Source organism: Myotis daubentonii, chromosome 4 (genome assembly GCF_963259705.1).
Source record: "Myotis daubentonii chromosome 4, mMyoDau2.1, whole genome shotgun sequence".
Taxonomy (NCBI): Eukaryota; Metazoa; Chordata; class Mammalia; order Chiroptera; family Vespertilionidae; genus Myotis; species Myotis daubentonii.
Genome location: NC_081843.1, coordinates 91,357,803 through 91,376,608, shown reverse-complemented (window position 1 = coordinate 91,376,608; position 18,806 = coordinate 91,357,803). Strand labels below are relative to the sequence as shown.

The 18,806-nt window shown below is 38.2% G+C and overlaps 1 protein-coding gene across 15 annotated transcripts in view; it reads right to left on the bottom strand.

Annotated features, from left to right (window-relative positions):
* The window catches only part of ADCY2 (adenylate cyclase 2), a 289,765-nt gene that overhangs the window by 137,811 nt on the left and 133,148 nt on the right, over positions 1–18,806 (bottom strand). For 14 of the 15 annotated variants that reach the window (XM_059694687.1, XM_059694692.1, XM_059694683.1 and 11 more), the window contains one exon: positions 5,253–5,402. The exons of the other annotated variant lie outside the window; for it this stretch is intronic. In XM_059694687.1, the coding sequence (XP_059550670.1) occupies positions 5,253–5,402 (150 nt within the window). The remainder of the gene's footprint in view (positions 1–5,252; positions 5,403–18,806) is intronic. 15 annotated transcript variants of the gene reach the window in all.

Genomic DNA, 18,806 nt, shown 5'->3' with positions numbered 1-18,806 from the left:
CAGACAACGTGAAAATTAAAGGTAAAAAAACATAAAATGTCGTCTGCAGGTGATTATTGCACGTGGCTCAGGAAGCAAGCACGACTAGAGTGAACAGAGAATTCCCTGAGTGTCTGGAAACAAGATCTGCATCTATCCCAACAGTGTCCCTGCATTTATAACACTATTTATAGTCAGATGTAAGCCATGTTGAAAAGAAGATAACCTCTGCATAAGAGCAGAAAAAGATTGAAAAATATTTCAGAAAAAACCCCATATTAAAACTGTGTGAGGACTGTGTAGGAAAAAAAAGATATAAAAACATATATAAAGAAGAGTGGTAGTAGTCTTGTAAGATACAAAAGTACTGCAAAATACAGCAATTACAATCATAAAGTTACTGGGACAAGGACATAGCGACAAAATCATGGTAAAATAGATTTTGCATAAAAAGTTATAAAATATATAACAAAAGAAACATCATTCTATACCAGAACACAGACAATTCGTTAAGGAGGAAAAAGGCACATTCGCATCTAACGCTGTGATCTTGTCAGCAAGAAAACAAAAAACAAGTTTGTATCTTACACGTTTTGCTTTAAGCTTGGGGTGCTGGGGAATCTGTGCTTTTCATCTGCATTTTTCTGCAAATCTAATCTCAGCGGAATTCATTAACATTCATAGAACTCGAGAATCCTGGGGCAGGTGTAATGGACAATTAGGCTCCCTCATAACATATAAACCCTCTAACCCAGTGGTCGGCAAACTGCGGCTCGCGAGCCACATGCAGCTCTTTGGCCCCTTGAGTGTGGCCACGAAGTTTCAATCGCACTGTACGTGTGCGCCCGCACGTGCTATTTTGTGGAAGAGCCATACTCAAGGGGCCACAGTTTGCTGACCACTGCTCTAACCACATCCCTGACAGGCGCCGAACCTCCCACTTGCGCAGGTGTAAAGGGCCCTGGGGTTCAGAGAAGTGTGCGGGTTCCCTGCCTTCCAGAAGCCCGAGCACTCCCTTGGGAGAGGGCGTGTGACAGGATCAGGCCTGGGTCCTGCCTTGCAGGGTCCAAGTGACACTGGAGACATACACGTTAGCATCTGATTTTCAAATTCCTCTTCTCTCTACCCAGGAGTGTTCCAGTAAAGAAAGGCTAAATAGGGAGCAAGTACAGAACCTTCTCTGAAGCCACAGAAAAGCAAGTTTTCCAAACGCACTCTCAGCTGGAAGTTTGTATTAGCCATTATTTCATTAGATTTAGAAGGCAATCCAGCCCATCGCTCTACTTCACCAGTAAAAAAAAGATAGTTAAGTGATGAAATAATTAAACTCATCATTCTCTAGAGAAAATACCCACAAAATTCCATAAAATTGGTGTCTTTCTATTTTTTGTACAATAATATTCTTTATTTGGCCTCTCTAATCTTCATTCTCTTATTCATTTTCCAATCCAATCCAATCCAATCCAATCCAATCCAATCCAATCCAATCCAATCCAATCCAATCCAATCCAATCATGATGTCACTAAAGGCAGAAGATAGTAGCTAAAATTCTAATTTTCAGTGTAAATGATAGGAGCATATTTCAGGAAGGCATATAAAAAGCAAACTTTATTTAAAGGCAAGTTTTAAATAATTTAAGTTTTAAATTATTCATTAGCAACCAACTTTGAGAGGTCCATCAATTCTCTTTCATATGGAAGTTGCCATATTTTTTGTTCATTTATGTCAGCTGATGAAGCATGTTGCTCTCTAATGAAAGGATTTCCCTCTGTTTTTCAATAAGACATTCAAAATCCCTCATAACTTTTTAGAAAGCACACTCATTTGAAAGTTTTGTCCTCAGAGTCCAAGTTTTGAGTGTTTATGGACCCATCTGCCCCCTTTGAAAGAGTAGAATCTGCTGTGGACATTTGTCTCTTTGTTCTGACCCACCTTATGGAACATTCACTCCTAAATAACCCCCCTAACATATTCCCCCTCAACTTGTTAATAAAATTTACTGGCAAAGAATGAAAGAGAAATTATGTTAAGTGCTATACTCATCAATGTCAAAATCTAGCACTGCTTTAAAGATCTATTACCCTGCAGACTGTCATCACAGCTGTACCCATGAGCCAATCATCTTAATACAGGCTGGTTTAAATGTATGGTCTTCGCAGATCTGGATCAAGTTAACAGACCAGACGATTTCAAGCTTGCATTTTATATTTGACATAAAAATTGTGTCATTCATAACACACACACTCAAAATTCTGTCTCTACACTCCCTACTGGAAGGATATTGATCACTTCCATGACAACAAGCCTAAAAGTTGATACAAATACTTCAGCCAAAATCACAGTTGAAACTCGGAGAGAGGAATACAGGCCTGGGAGAATAAGGAGGTGCAAATTTTTGCTCTTTATCTTTGTTTTATTCTTTGCAGATTTAACATGACCAGTGTTACTTTAGTGAATGATGATATAAGTGAGCTTCATGAGGGGAAGATAATATCTGAGTTTGTTCAGAGCAATCACAAGGGGTGGAGTGTTCAGAGATTACATTTAACTTACAGAGAAGTAAGGAGAGATAATGAATAGTGCATCATGAGGGTGTGAGTATACTCAGTACTCCAGGGATTGCTATAAACTATGAGGAATCCAAAGTGTCAAAGGATATAGTTGTAGGATGATTGATAACTACATATATATTAATGGTTGCATTGTGAAGATTGACCATAGAGAGAGAAAAAGAGAGCAAGCCAGTGTAGAATATATTTAGGCATTTTGTCACTTGGTGTTTAAAAGCATGTCTCCTTGCCTACTCCATGCGAGGATCTGGACTAGGTTCTAAAAATATAAAGAAAAATAATAATTTAATAGATGGCCCTTGTCACCAAACAATTCACAGTCTAGTTTCAGGATGATGCCAGAGAGATGATGATCCTGGGAAATGGACCCCTGAGACACTGAGTGTGGCAGTGAGCTCTCAGGCAGGTAGGTAGGCGGCTGTTAGGGCTAAGACAATGGCAAGGCACCATCACCTGGCACCCTGCCTTATGCTAAGCATGTTTGTGTTTCACTCCAATGTACTTTTATTTCTCTAATCAATGGATTATATAATATTAAAATGAATGGTAGTAATTTTATCCAAATTGAGGCTGAAACAAATTATTTTGCTTAGAGTCCATCCTACCCCTGAAGGCAGCACTTTTAAGGGCATTGCTGTTTGTCATGTGACTGTAGATGAAGCAAAGATGGCATGTGGCAAAGCTCTGGGCTGGGAGTGACACTCGGAACCCTTGGGCATTAATTTGGTTTGTGAGATGCTTAAACTGGTCTGTGGAGGGACCAGTCCTCATGGTCTCAGGGCCTGCTCCTTTGTATGAAGGACACAGATTGCCACTGGTCAATTTTTATTTGTCTCCTTATATCTATCAGATCATATCTTATAGATTTATTAAGATAAATTTTCATTCCTATTTATTTACATGTTGGTCCGAAAAAAGTACAAGCATTCATTATAATTCTAGAAACATATTTCCTGTAGCCCTAACAAGAAAAGTACTACATTCTAGGCACTAGACCCTGAGAGTTGACTCCCAATATTGATAATAAAATACATTGGTGGTATAAAATTATATACTAGGTGTACCGGTTAATAATGCGGATTTTTTTCAATAGATGGAGTTACACATTTGTTGATATATATGCGATTTGATATGTATGCTATTTTGTTGTATTGACAGCAAGCTTCAAAACTTCATATGTCAAATTTTCTGAAGGTGTTAACATCATAGATATCTTTATGCTTAAAAATGTCGAATTTCGTGCCCCCCAAAAAGCATTTGCAGGAAGTTTTAATTCACTATTTTGAAGAAAAAGTTATCGTATACTTTGGGAATCTTATGGTGAACACGCTCCATATCAAGATACCTGTGAATGCTGGTTTAAATGCTTTAAAAGTGATGATTTCAATGTGAAAGGCGAAGAAGGTCCATGTCAACTGAAAAAGTTTGAAGACCAACAATTACAAGCATTATTGGATGAAGATGTGTGTCACACTCAAAAACAACTTGCAGAAAAATTAAACATTGCTCAGCAAACAATTTCTGATAATTTACAAGCAATGGGAAAGATTTCAAAGGAAGGAAAATGGGTGCCACATCAACTGAACAAAGACAAATGGAAAACCGAAAAGTCATCAGTAAAATGTTGCTTCAATGGCATGAAAGTCTTTTTTGCATTGTGACCGGTGATGAAAAGTAGATTTATTTTGAGAATCCCAAATGCACAATATATGGGCTAATCCAGGTCAACCATCAACATCGAATGCAAGGCCAAATCGCTTCAGAAAGAAGACAATGCTCTGCGTTTGGTGGCATCAGGAAGGTGTGGTGTATTATGAGCTTCTAAAACTAGGTGAAACCATTAATACTGATCGCTACTGACAACAAATAATCAATTTGAACCACGCTTTGATCATGAAGTGACCAGAATGTCTCAGAAGACATGGCAAAGTAATTTTGCTTCATGATGACGCACCATCACACACTTCAAAACCAGTTAAAGACACATTAAAAGATCTTGTCTGGGAAGTATTAACCCATCTGCTATATTCACCAGACCTTTCTCCTTCAGATTACCACTTGTTCTGATCGATGGCACACGCACTTTATGAGCAGCACTTCAAAACATACAAAGAAGTGGAAAATTGGGTCTCTGAATAGTTTGCCTCAAAACAAGAAAAGTTCTATTGGGACGGTATCCACAAATTACCTGAAAGATGGCAGATATGTGTAGCTAGCAATGGACATTACTTTGAATAAAGCACTTTTGATGTTTCTCTTGAAATTAACGTGTTTTCAAAATCCGCCATTATTAACTGGTACACCCAGTATTATTAAACATCTTTAATGTAAGTCTTATTTTTCTTCAGAATATCCCTTTTTGCTTTCTTTCTTTTTTAAAAAAATATATTTTTATTGCTTTAAGAGAGGGAGGGAAAGGGAGAGAGAGAGATAGAAACATCAATGATGAGAGATAATCATCGATCAGATGTCTCCTGCATGCCCCCTACTTGGGATTGAGCCAGAGACCTGGGCATGTGCCCTTGACTGGCATTTGCTCTTTATTTTATAACTGTGCTCAGTGCACAGCCATTCTGGGCATGGGCTACTCTGGGTTCTTTCTGATGCCTGTGAATGAGTGAACTGCATACTTGATATTAACAGTAACAATATCACCATAGAATACCTAAAAAATGTGGAATTAAGATTGAAATGCATTTTACCTGCTGCCGTTTTTCAAACTCCAATTTGATCCGGGACTTGATGCAATTGCACGTGTCCTGATATGTTTGCTGCAGAGCAAGTTCCATGAGGTGCTTGTGGTATGCTCCCGCCAGGTTCCCACAGATGAAGATGATCACGTTGGCCAGGATCTAAGGACACAGAAAGAGTCACTCAATAGGGTGAGTGTTTAACTCTTGGCTACAGCAATAACAAAATGCACATTAGCAACAGTCTTCCCAGAGATGTCTCTGTGGGAAGTTAATTTCATTTCTATGTCCAAAGGAACATTTTTATTTACTTAACAGGAACAGCTATTGCCTTTAGGGATTCTATCCTCTTCTGGGATCCATGCCCTTTGATAGTTGGCTTGGCAGTCCCTCCCTTATCTGTGAGCTCAGCCATGTGATTTGCTGATGACCTGACAACTCCGTGGTTATTGGGGGGGGGGACCTGGGGGAGAAGCCAACACATATACTGAAATAAAATAAAATATTTTAATTCACTCTTTAATAACCAGTGACTTATTATGGGCCCTCAGTAGCTATGTGCTTGAGTACTGCATAACATCACAAGCCTTAGATTCCAATTTGACATCACCACTCACATTTCTCATTCTTGTCCTGATTTCTGCATGTACTGGTTTTTGTCACAACAACTGCCAAAAACCCAGCTTTTGAACAAAAGGAATGCAGTGTCATCTAATGTTGAAACCATGAACTACCTTGAGCTTGTGGTTTATGATGTCTGGCAGATGTCAAGTGCCGCTGTGTTTCCCCTGAGCATTTATAACATGATGAGGCACCCTGGGTGCCTCAGTTTGAAAACAGTTTGGAAACCACATCACAAAGAAGTACAGTTTCAACAAAGTAAATAAATATATTAATTAATTAAACAGAATAGAAAGCTATTCAAATCATAATGGGCACAACTACCTATTTTCACCTTTGTAAACCAAGAGAAGGTATATTTGATTAGATCAAAAATATATGAGACTTGCTTGCAGCTTCTACAGAGGTGTTTGTTTCTGCAAAGTAAATCTGATCTGAAAGGAGTATTGTGTGGATTTTTAGAAGACACATCTCAGAGTAGCTATGGGTTTAACCTTCTGGGTTAAAGTCCTACCTGGGCATTATCAATAGCAGGAGCTTCCTCTTCCAGTCTACTTGTCTTCCTGAGAGACAAGAAGCAGCAATCTAACATACCACATGAGTTCACTTCCATTCAAGGTCTCATCCCCCAATAATGAGGTATACATTTTACCTCCAGAGAGGTAAAAAGTCTCATGAAATGATAATTTACAAAGGCTTCCAGATGGGGCTTCACACACACTTTTTCAGCCTATAAATAAAATAAGAGACATAGTTCCCTCCCTCATCCGGGACCATCTTAATCATATTTTAAAACCCTCTAGTGATTCCAAGTCTAAATGTTATTTCTGCGATGAATTAACATGCTTCCTGATGGTGTGAAGACATATTTTACTCCAGGAATGAAACAAATCCCTCCAAGGCTACTAGAATTCCAGAGAACATATATAAGAAGTTAAAAACACTCACTTCCATTTTCCAATGGACATATTATGCAATAAACCTGTCCACTAAAAAAAAAAAATCAAGAGCAAAATTAGTAGATGACCAATCCAGAAGCATAATTTTAAGGAGCATAATAAAGAGTGGAAATCCTATTTGACAATTAACGAAGTTCTTTTTATTTTGTATTATATGTAAATCAGGCTTAACCAATTAGAGCAATATTTACTATCTCACTGTGCATTTTAGCTATTTGAGGAAAATTCTGTCTTTATGATTTAACAAGACCATGTGAGATATGAAGTTAAATAGAAGCAGCAGAAAAGTTGACTGAGTATCTAAAAGAGAAAGTAGTCTGAGAAATAGTCGTTACACTAGAAAGAAAAGGCAGGCGGACGCAGAGCTTCCTATAGTCCTGGGTCCTGATGGTTGTGTTTCGCTGAGCAGAACATTTGAAATGCTGGGCTTGCTCCAGGGAATACTTTCACACCTCAAAAATTTCTATAGGCAATCACTGTACTGAAGGATGCTGATGGGGAAAAACGTGCCAGGCATCAGAACCACATGGGAGAATTGGAATGGAGGAAACAGATTTTAGAATATGCATTTAGAAATTGCTTTTTATAGTTGAAATTTGACCACTAAATTCCACCAGTTGCAAGAAGAACACTTGTTAACTTCCATGCATAAGAAAACCACACAGCCCTGGCCCATGACCTTGATTAATCAGTTGTCACCAGGCAACAGGGATTCTAGGCTCTAGTTCATTCCTGACAACTTCGATGTCATCAATCTCTCCCTCATTGTATCAGTCCCAGCAGCAAGTAAGCCTGCTCCTAACCAAGCAGTACCCTCTCTTAATACATACAATCTTTCCTTCTTCTCCACTTCTCATTTTCTCTTTATAGCTAAACCTCAAAGTTTGTTTACTTAAGCTCTTTCTACTTTTGTGACCTCTGACTGTCCATATCCCACTTCAAATGATGTAGCAATCTCAAGATACCACCTCTCCTCTTGTCAAGGTCACTGATCACCTTTAATTTTGCCAAACCCATTAACTTCTTTGTGCCCTCACTACCTTGACTCCTGAGCAACACCCTCAGCAGCAGCTGGTCCCTTTCTCTGGCCGAGAATACCGACCTCTCTGGCAACCTAGGCTCTGCTTTCTCTAGGGTATGCCTAGGTGACTCTACCTTCTGTGACTCAAATGTTTTACTCTCCAGGCTTCTGTGTATGACCCCTTCCCTTTAAATCCCCCCAATTGCTTTCACACAGAGTCATCTGTAAACCTGGCTTTTTCAACACTATCTAAATAGCACAAATTCCTAAAGGTAGACCTTTAACCCAGATCCTCCTTCTGATGTCTGGACTGAGAGGAGCTGGCATCCCCACTTTAATGTCTCACAGATTTATCTTACATTGAACTCTTTATACATCCCACCCCATCTGCATATTCAACTTTACCTCACGTCCTACCTCCAGCTCCACTCATCCCTTTTGGGGTTCCATCTCTCCAGGCTCAAAGCTATTGCCCACCTGGCCCATCTGGTTGGTGCATTCCTCTGGTGCAGTGGTTCTCAACCTTCCTGCCCTTTAAATACAGTTCCTCATGTTGTAACCCCCAACCATAAAATTATTTTCGTTGCTACTTCATAACTGTAATTTTGCTACTGTTATGAATCGTAATGTAAATATCTGATATGCAGGATGGTCTTAGGCGACCCCTGTAAAAGGGAAGTTCGACCCCCAAAGGGGTCGCGACCCACAGGTTGAGAATCGCTGCTCTAGTGGCATTATACTTTAGGCTTTTGAAAAATGATGTCTTAAACAATGCATTCTCAATATGGGCCATCTCACTCCCCAGAGGGCAAATATCGGTTCTTGGGGAGAGAAAAAGAAAAAAAGAAAATGTACTAAATATATAATACATAGAAATGCATACATCACATAAATAAATATGCAATAGAATTTCAGGGGCGGGGGTGAGGTAGAGAAAAAATATCTAAAAGAGGGAGGTAGGTGGAGAAACATTGCCTTAAACATTTAGTTCTCATGCCACCTGTGCTGTCTCCATGCTCATGGGTAACTTTCAGATAGAATAGATTTTTGCTTCAAAGAGAAAAGGCAGGAAGTAGTTTCATACAGCTATCTGGTCTACCTGATAGTCTATTCTTCATGATAAATTAAGCAGTTAGCATTCTGGGTTTAAATATCATTCTTCTTTGCTTTTGTTAGAGCAAGTCAGCCTTTCAAATCTGGTAAAGTTTGGATTACTAACAACATCACACTTCAGAGCTTCCCTGACTGAGGGCCACTCCCTGCGGAGTGAACACTCCCAGGTGGACAGACACTACCGGTGTGGACAGGCTTCCCCAGGAGTCAGGTCTTCTGTCTGATTGCATCATTCTTTATATTAAGAGCAATTTATTTATAACTCCACCAGCCACAGATTTAAATATACCTTTCATAACCTGCTTATCTTTCCTATTTGGTAATATACATAAATTACATCCAATTCTGCACATGACCTTTGCCATTGTTTAGAACTATAATGACTCTAATGAAAACATCACCATAATATGCAAATGTAAATTTCATGCACAAACTGTGCTTTATTTAGAGAATCAAAGGCTTATCTTTTAAAAGCATGCTGTCAACTGTAGGTGCCTTACAAATACATCTTCTGATTCACTTTTAGCAATTGGAAAGATAAAGCTTCGTCAAGGTCTTTCCCTCACAAGGGCTCACAGTACCATGGTTCTGAAACAGGCTATGCATTACAATCACTTGGCAGTTTAAAAAATATGTGCCCAGAGCCCATTCCTGGAGAGTCAGTAGGGTATTATTTTTTTAACATAAATCTCCCCAAGTGAATACATTGTGTACTACCATTGAAGAAACTAACTCAGATGAAAAAGTAGACTACTAAACTTCAAAACTGCCAGAACAATGAAAGAATTCAGGTTAGGAAAGAGCTGAGGATTTAATAGCAGAGGGAATTATGGATAATGCTAAGGAGGATGAGCTTCTCCCAAAGGAGGTGGGCCTTGCTATTCAAACTAACAATGTGAGGTATGGTGTAATTCTTTAAACCAAAAGAATTCCATTCTTTTAGGAGGGTTCTTAGACTGATTTGGGGAGGGAGGTGAAGGCTGTAGAAAGAGAACTAGAAAATTAACTTGGATAAAGCTGAGACTAAGTGATAGGGTATGGTGGGGGGAAAGAGACAGAATGAGATTAGTAAGAGATGAGCCAAGGCCAACCTCACTTACTCCCATCTAAATAGTCAAAGGGAATCTCAGACAACCTGCAATAACGAATGAATTAAGATCAGAGGTAGGGATTGAAGACTATGTACATAGGGTAACATCACTTCTAGGAAGGGCAGGTTCCCCTGCAACTTCTAAAGGAATATTCTCAAATGCACATTCAGAGTGATGGGGCTTTTACCTATCATGTGAGCATACGTTTAATTTTGAAAGCAAATAGCAAACATTCAGTAGTTTCTTAGACAACTGGAAAACAGAAATCAGCAAGTTGAAACTAGTTAATAAATGAACATCCTGAAGTTATAATTCATTTTTTTGTTCCTTTTTTAGAGAAAATCAGCATCCTAAATCTGATAGCATTTAGATTAACAAACCTGATTAAGATTGGATTAATATTAAGGGATAACACTTCAGAGTTTACAGGTGTAGCCTTCACTAATAAAAAAACCATTGCATTTACATGATCATTGACCAAATTTAGATTTAAATGTTAAACTATATCTTTCATAAACAATATTACATTTTATTAAATTATATAAATAATTAAATATTTTTACTTTTATTAAATTTTGCTTAATGATTGACTAGTTAACAAATGCACAGAAAATATAATCTGCATAATTTTTTCAGGTTTCTCCATCATTTTCACCCCACATCATCATTGGATGCAGGATCACAGGAGAACAATGTAGCAGGGGCTGTAGCAGAACATATGGTAGTAAAACACCTGGGGTACCGTCAGAATATGGTGTGTACCCTGTCTAAATACATCCTCCTCATGTTTAACAGGAGCTTATGGACGGCTGTGCTGGAGCTTTCTGATCAACTAGTCGAGACCTTCCCCACTCTTTCTCCCTTGATACCGCCCACTACAAAGGGTGGAAATTCACACTTTTGCGTTTCCAAGTTTTTATATAACTAGGAGTAAAGCAGATGTGAATGAAATTGGCTTTAGAAGAGGAAGAATCCCTGTGTCAGCTTTAATTTTCTAGTAAAAAGGAGCAGATGTAATTCATGGGAAATTTCCACTTTCCTACTCCTTCTACTTGCTCTGAATGTAGATGAAATGGATAGATCTTTAGCAGCCCTCACATGACAGTGAGAGGAAAGCCAATGGACTCCAGGAAGCATCAATCCCGATTTCATTAATCTGCTGGATCTACATCAGTAGTCCTCTACCTTCATATTTCATTTTACTTGAGGCAAATAAATTCACATTTGTTTAAACCTCTGTAATCTGGTTTTCTGTTTCCTGCAGCCAAATGTAAGCATGACTCATATGACTGGGGTATCCCGATTGAGTCAGCAAACATGGCCTTCCCTATGTTGTGGCATAAGCTTCTGTTACCTGTAGTTTTCTGTGTGTGTTTGGTATACTTCTAATGACTTAAGATTATACATAAAAGCTATGTATGGAATGCACCATAACGACGCTGGCAAACCAATAAGAGGAGAAGTTCAAACCAATCTGAGAAAAATTAACCTCTTTATGGAGACAATAATGTCAGGAGAGGTTTGAGTTGGGGAGATAGATTGAGTTATGTGTGGGAGCAACTTCTAGAAGGTTGACTTTGAAATAACTACTAAAAGGTGGGAATGAGGTTGCTCCATGTGTGAAGGTCTGTAAATTGAGAGGAGGCAAATCCAGTCACACTGGGAAGACATCCAGAGTGCACTAGCTAGAGGGATTAAGAGAGAGCATTATGAACAAGGTGACATGTTCTTTCCCTAAAGGAACTGACTGTATAGTTATGAGAAGATAATAAATAATGTCAAAGCAGATTTTGCTCAGGTACTATTTTAAAAAATTCTTTATTGTTTAAAGTATTACATATGTCTCTTTTTCCCTCCATTGACCTCTCCTTGGCCACTCCCCCCCCCCCCCAGCGTATTCCCTCACACCCCTAGTGTCTGTGTCCATAGGTTATGCTTATATGCATGCATACAAGTCCTTTGGTTGATCTTACCCACCACCCCCGCCCATCTCCCCTGCCTTCCCTCTGAGGTTTAACGGTCTGTTTGATACTTCTCTGTCTTTGGATCTATTTTTGTTCATCAGTTTATGTTGTTCATTATATTCCACAAATGAATGAGATCATGTGATATTTATCTTTCTCCAACTGGCTTATTTCACTTAGCATAATGTTCTCCATGTCCATCCATTCTGTTGCAAATGGCAAGAGTTCTTTCTTTTTTACAGCAGCGTAGTATTCCATTGTGCGGATGTACCACAGTTTTTCAGGTACTATTTTTTTGATGGTACTGGATTGAATGGTACTCTCCTGTTTAAAAAAAGGTATGTCCACCTAGAATCTGTGAATGTAACTCTACTCAGAACAGATTGGAGATGAGATCATCCTGGATTAGGGTAAACCCTAACTCCTATGGCAAGTGTCCTTATAAGGAGAGAAGACAGAGAAAGTAGTGTGGAAGCTGAGGCAGAAATTAGTAGTATAAAGACTGAGGCAGAAATTAGTAGTGTGAGATAGGACAGCTGGGGCCACCAGGAGCTGTGTGTGTTTGGGGCGGGGGGAGGCAGAAGAGAGAAAGGATTCCTCCCACCCACAGCTTTCGAAGGGAATGCTGAGGACACTTTGATTTTTGGCTCTGGCCATCTGAACTGTGAGAGAGTAAGTCAACTTTAAGTCACTGAGTTTGTAGAAATGCGTTACAGCAGCCCTGAGAAACTGACACACTGGTGCGCAGTATCATTGCTCCTAAGGAAAGATGAGAGTTCTGCAGAAAGGCAGGGTGTTCCTTCATTAGACTTTGCAATTAAGAGCAATAACTTTTCCATCATCAAGCATGATGCAAGGCACACAGATGTCCCATACATGGTCCTTGAAGGAATCAATGAGAATGAATGAATGAATGAATGAATGGTCTATACCAACTCGATGCTCCTATTGCATCCTATCTTGTTTCACTATTAGGAAAAGAAAGTCTCTACTAGGGAGACTTGAGTGCAGGGGGCAGCAAGGAGCAGTGCTGGGACCCCTGATGGTCCACGAGCTACTCATACCAGCTCTGAATCCTCCCAATTGCTAAGGAGCTTCAGAGGAAGGAGTCTGGGGGTACCTACTTCTCAAAGAGGGCTCTGTGCGGTTTCCACCAGAAGCTGCCTGAACATTTACTTTGAATCCTGCCCAAACCACTGTCCCAGCCTTAACCTGGACCCTGCATCCTGCTCCCTTACCTTCAGGCAGACACCAGAAATAGCAACTGGCAGAGAAAGGGAGGAACAGCAAAAGCTGAATTTTATTTCCTTGCCCTTCAGACAGTTAAAAAATGATCAAGAGAGAGATTTCTGGGTTTTTCTCCTGGTACGGCTCCGACCTGAAACAAGTATTTTGAGCTTGGCTGTTAAGGGAGCTCCAAAAACTGCTCATAGAGCTGCTTTGCTTTCCCTCAGTCCCTTCGTTGTCCTTTACCTCACTCTCCTGGCCTATGTGGAATCAGAGTGATATGGCTGTATTGTTTGTATGTAGCCCATCTTAATTGCTGTTTGAAATAAAGAGAGGACTGATTTTAAAATATTAATGACTTCAATTCACCAACAAAATAGAGACCATAACCTCAGGGATACATCATCTATGATAATTATGTGAATACTAGTTAATAATAATAATAACAACAACAAAATTAAGAATAGCAGCAGCTAAAATGCCAGCTCAGGTATACATGGCATTTATATTGGACCAAGCATCGTTTCAAGTAAAAGCCATTTATTAATCCATTTAATTGCTTTAATGGCCCATTTTATAGATGGAGATGTGGGGTAAGAGAGGGAAGAGACTGACTCCTGGGTACCCTGGGAATCCAGGCGGTCAGAATGCAGAACTCACAGGCTCAGCCTCTCCACTCCTCTGCCACCCACAGATGAGGAAATCTCAGAATGAAGTTTTAGGACAACATTTTAGTTTTTTTCTCATTGTTCACATGTTTTCAAGAAACTAGTAGACAGTTCCAGAAACTACTCACTTGGTAATTGGATCCCTCTTATAAATACCAATTGTGTCTTTAGTGAGGGAACAAGGAAGCTACTTATGAGCATGAGCTTGAAGTTTTGTGTTGACTTGGGTTCCAATGCCCCACCCATAGGCTAAATCAAATGATAGGGCACTTGATCATCATGGAAATATACCTCCTAGCAAGGCTGTAAATTTGTGCCTCAGGTTATCCATCTGAGAAATGGACATTTAAAGAATTACTTTCTACTTTCTTGCGAAAGCAACTGTGACATATAGCTTGCCAACAATGAAAGGCTGGAAGGGAGGAAAAATATATCAATTCCTCAGCATGTAAAGAAATATATGGTGTCAGAATGACACCTACTGAGAATTTTATGGAGGTGTATCCCTCTCTCTCTCTTAGACCCTGTAGAGGCAGGGCTTGCCCCCACCTACCCTCTGCAGGAGAGGGGACTTCAAAAACAGGGCAGAGCCCTTGCAGAGACTTCCTGCTGGGGAGGCCTCCAGAGAGATTGTGCTCCCCCGACTCTGAGAACAGTGACAAAGTATTGCTTTAAAAACATCACTATATAAAATATCTGGCATGCCTACATAATTTGGTAGTATTTAAGTCGTTTGTAACTTGCAGACACTCAGAGCTCAGGAGATGTCAAACACTTGTACTTCTGTTTTTGAACATCAGAGAGAAATTTTTATCTCCAACCAAAAGATATGTGAGAGAAAAAATAACAGATTGCTCTTTCCTTGAGGGTTCTCACCATTTCACAAAGCCAGAAACCAAAAACACTTCACGTAGGTTTGGAAAAAGACGACTGAAACTATCCTAAATATTTCTGAGGCTTATGAGATTAACAGAAACAACATAAATAAAGATTTATGGGAAATGGTTCCTTAAAATATTAACATATACATATTAAAATAATGATTGGAAGTTAGTGATGACAATGGTTGGTAAGAAATGTGCTTGTTCAATATAGAAAGTAACTCCAGTGTTGACCACTTTTTAATAAAAACACTGTTGTTCATGAATGGATTCCTACTTTATTTCCATGAGCTGACACTGGGTGTGGGCAGGTGTTTGGGTGCCTGCTGCCACGTACTCATTATAAGAGCACAATTGTAATGAGGCGATTAACAAAACCACTATCCCCTTATAAGCTACTTTGCCTTAAAGGACAAAGAAAACATTAAAAAGAAGGGGAATAAAGGCAAATAAATTTAGAAGGATATATCAATGTCTCAAATAATTGGCTTAGAGAAGCAGTTAGGGCACAAATAGATAGCATTTAGCAGACTCTGGATTCCATCCTTAGATACTGACCTCGAGGCTCCATTCTTTCTTAGACATAATCTTTCCTCCTACTATGAAACAAGGTTCATGATATTGATCTATTGATTGAAGACGGTAAAGAGGCCAGTTCTTTTTATAAGAGCTTTGATTGTTTTCTTTAATAAATTCAGTTTTTTTTAGGTGAATACTTCTGACATATAGAAAATCCCACTCTCCTGGTGAAGGTCTGTTCATGGGATCATTTATGCAGCAAATATTTTGTTGAGGACAAGATGGAAAAATGCTCTTGTGAAAATTAAGTTCTGTGTGGGGACAAGGACAATGGATGTGTAAACTCATTAATTAAGTCAATAATTAATTACAGACTGCAGAGTGCAAACAAGGGAAGTGCTGTGAGAGAGGTCCACACAAGAGTTCTCATGCTCAGTGAAATAAGTCAGCCAGAGAGAGACAAGCACCATATGATTTCACTCATATGTGGAATCTAATGAACAAAAACGAACTACCAAACAAAATAGAAACAGACTCTAGATACAGAGAACAGACTGACAGCCCATTGCCATCATTTCAAGATTTCTCTTCATTCACATGTGTGGTGTGATAACAGATCACCTACCGCTGTCTGCAGACATAGAGCCACCTGGCTATAGGCCTTTATCTGATGGTCGTGCATATAGAAAGTTGGGGCAAATTAAAGCGGCCAGTTGGCTACTTGAACCCTCAAGGTCCCTATCTGCTGCTTATTAGATTAGTTTGTTTCCTTTGCCTAAATCAAGCACTATAGCAAATATGACAGAATTGAATTAACTGTGCCTTTTCTTTCTATCATGTTTGTCAGAATTCAGGGATTGACTTAGAATCACCCGGTATACACATATGCCTGTGCTGAGGAAACCTTGGGGACAAAAAGATAGTGAGGATAAAGATAGATGACTGAGAGAAGTTGACAAAACAGGCAGGTCTGCAAACTCATCTGAGACCTTAAAACTCACTGCTTTTTAAAATTACAATTCTGATATGAATTTCCCCACCAATAATTTAATAGAATTGTTATTCTCAGCCCTGAAACTTCATCTATCACCTTGTTATGGATTAGTCCAAACTTACAATGCTGCTTTGCCACAAAAAATAAAATAAAATCAGTACATCATTTTCTTTCAAAATATAATCACAGCCATATATATCAGTCTTGAGACAGAAAAAAAATATAAAGGTGGCTGAATTTGGGGGCAAGCTTATTCTTGTCTAACACACAACTGAGAACAGTATTTTTCTTTCATAAGGAGGCCTGCATTCCCTCACTTCATATATAAAGCCCACCTTTATGATTATTGCTCTATCCTAGAGCTACTGAAATATAAGGTGGGTATTAAGAAAACAACAAAATGAAGAATATATTTTCACTCCAGAAGGACCAATGTTAGACATGGTGATTGTAAGCAGTAAGCAGGTGCTGGTCACATAGGACAATCCTGCCAATGGTTGGTGTTGTCATTTTTTTAAACTAAGCCATTTTGGTCTGAGGGTGCTATTTCATCATTTTGACTTTAATTTAATGAATCTGAGCCCCCCTTCATGTGCTTATGTCATCTTTTGTGAGATGTCTGTTCAGATCTTTTGTCCTTTGTTTTTATTTAGGTTGTTTTTCCTATTGAATTATAGAAATTCTTTATATATTCCGGGTAAAAGATTTTTGTCAGACCTATGTTTGTTTTCCTATCTTTGGTTTTCTTGTTCATGATCTAAACAGTGTTTTTGATGAGAACATTTTGGTTCTTCAAAGTTATTATTTTCCATGGCTTACCCCAAAAACTCATCTATTTTAGCCCCCAACAAAGATGGATTTTTATGTTTTCATTTAGAAACTTTACAGTTTTAATTTTTGTATTTACCTACAATTAGATGATTCATGTGGATTTAACATCTTTATATGGTGAGTGAGAGGGTTTTTTGTTTTCCCCCATGTGTATATACAGGTCTGTTTAGGAATTCCCTATATTGTCCCATTAACTGACCCCTTGGTCTGTATGCAACACCACCCTGTCTTGAATACTAAAGCTAACCAAAGTAAGTACTTGAACTATCCTAAGTCCTTTATATTTCAGCATAAATTTTATAATATATTTAGGTATTTCTACAAAAAAGTCTGCTGAATTTATACTTGGGATTAAGTGAATATAAACAATAATCGAGAAAATTTACATTATAATAATTTTGAGGTTCCCAAGCTATGAACACAGTATATTACTTCATTTACTTTAGCTTTTTAAAATGTCTTCTGGAAACTGTAGTTTTAAATTTAGAGATCTCACTTGTCTTTTTTGGAATTTATTATTAAATATTTTGGTTTTTGACTTAACTAAAAAGGGAATTATATTTTTACTTCTCTTTTTTACTGTTTCCTGCCAAATATATAAAAATACAATTACTTTTTGTATATTGCTTTGCACTCTTTAACCTTGGTGTATTTGCATATTAGTTCTCCTAGGTGTTTAATTGATTTCCTTCAGATTTTCAGTGTAAATAATTAGTTCTCTATGAAGAGACACAGTTTTCCTTGTTACTTTCTATATTTTCTGCCTTTTATTTCTTTTTCTTGCCCCATTTCACTTGTATGACCTGCAGTAAAATATTGAACAGAGGTGCCTTGTTCCAGATCTGAAAGGGCAAGTCTTTAATACTTGACCATTGAGTAACATGCTAACTGTATGTATTTCACCTATGCCTGCTAATGGTTTGAAAGTGTTCCTTCTCTTCTAAATCGCTGAGCGTTTTTATTATAGAATGGTAATGTATTTTGCCAAGTGCTTTTTCCATTCACTGCAATAGTTGTTTTCCTTTATTTTGTAAATGTGGTCGACTAAATTGATTACTTTCAAAAGTTAAACCAGCCCTATGTTCTTGGAATAAACCCAAGGTTGTCAAGATATATTATGTTTTGTATATATTAGTGGATTTGATTGTTAAAATTTTAATAAAGATTTTGCATATAAATTCATTAGGAATACAGATCAGTCTCTTTCTTTTGAATATCTTTATCAGGTTTTGATATCTGGGTTATGCTGGCCTCAACAATAAAAAAATAAACTTTAAAAAAAGAGTTGAGAAGTATTCTTTCCATTTCCTTTTTTAAAAATTGGTTTATGTAAGATGGATGTTATTTCCTCCCTAATTATGACCAATTCATTCTAAGAGGATTTGTCTTCTACTCTTTTTATTGTTTTATTTTCAACTACTTGAAGTACATACATGTTGTTGTCTGTATGTCTTCCTAATGAAAGCAGCATTATATGATTGAAATGTCTGGTAATTCTCTGGGTCTTGAATAATATATTTAATAAATCTCTATATATTAATTATATATATGTCCCTTTTTCCCCCATTGCCCTCTCTAACCCCCCTTAATATGACCACTTCAGCCTTATAGTGCTTGTTCATATGATGTACGTTCTACCTTTTATCTTTACCCTGCACGTCTTTATATTTAAAGTGC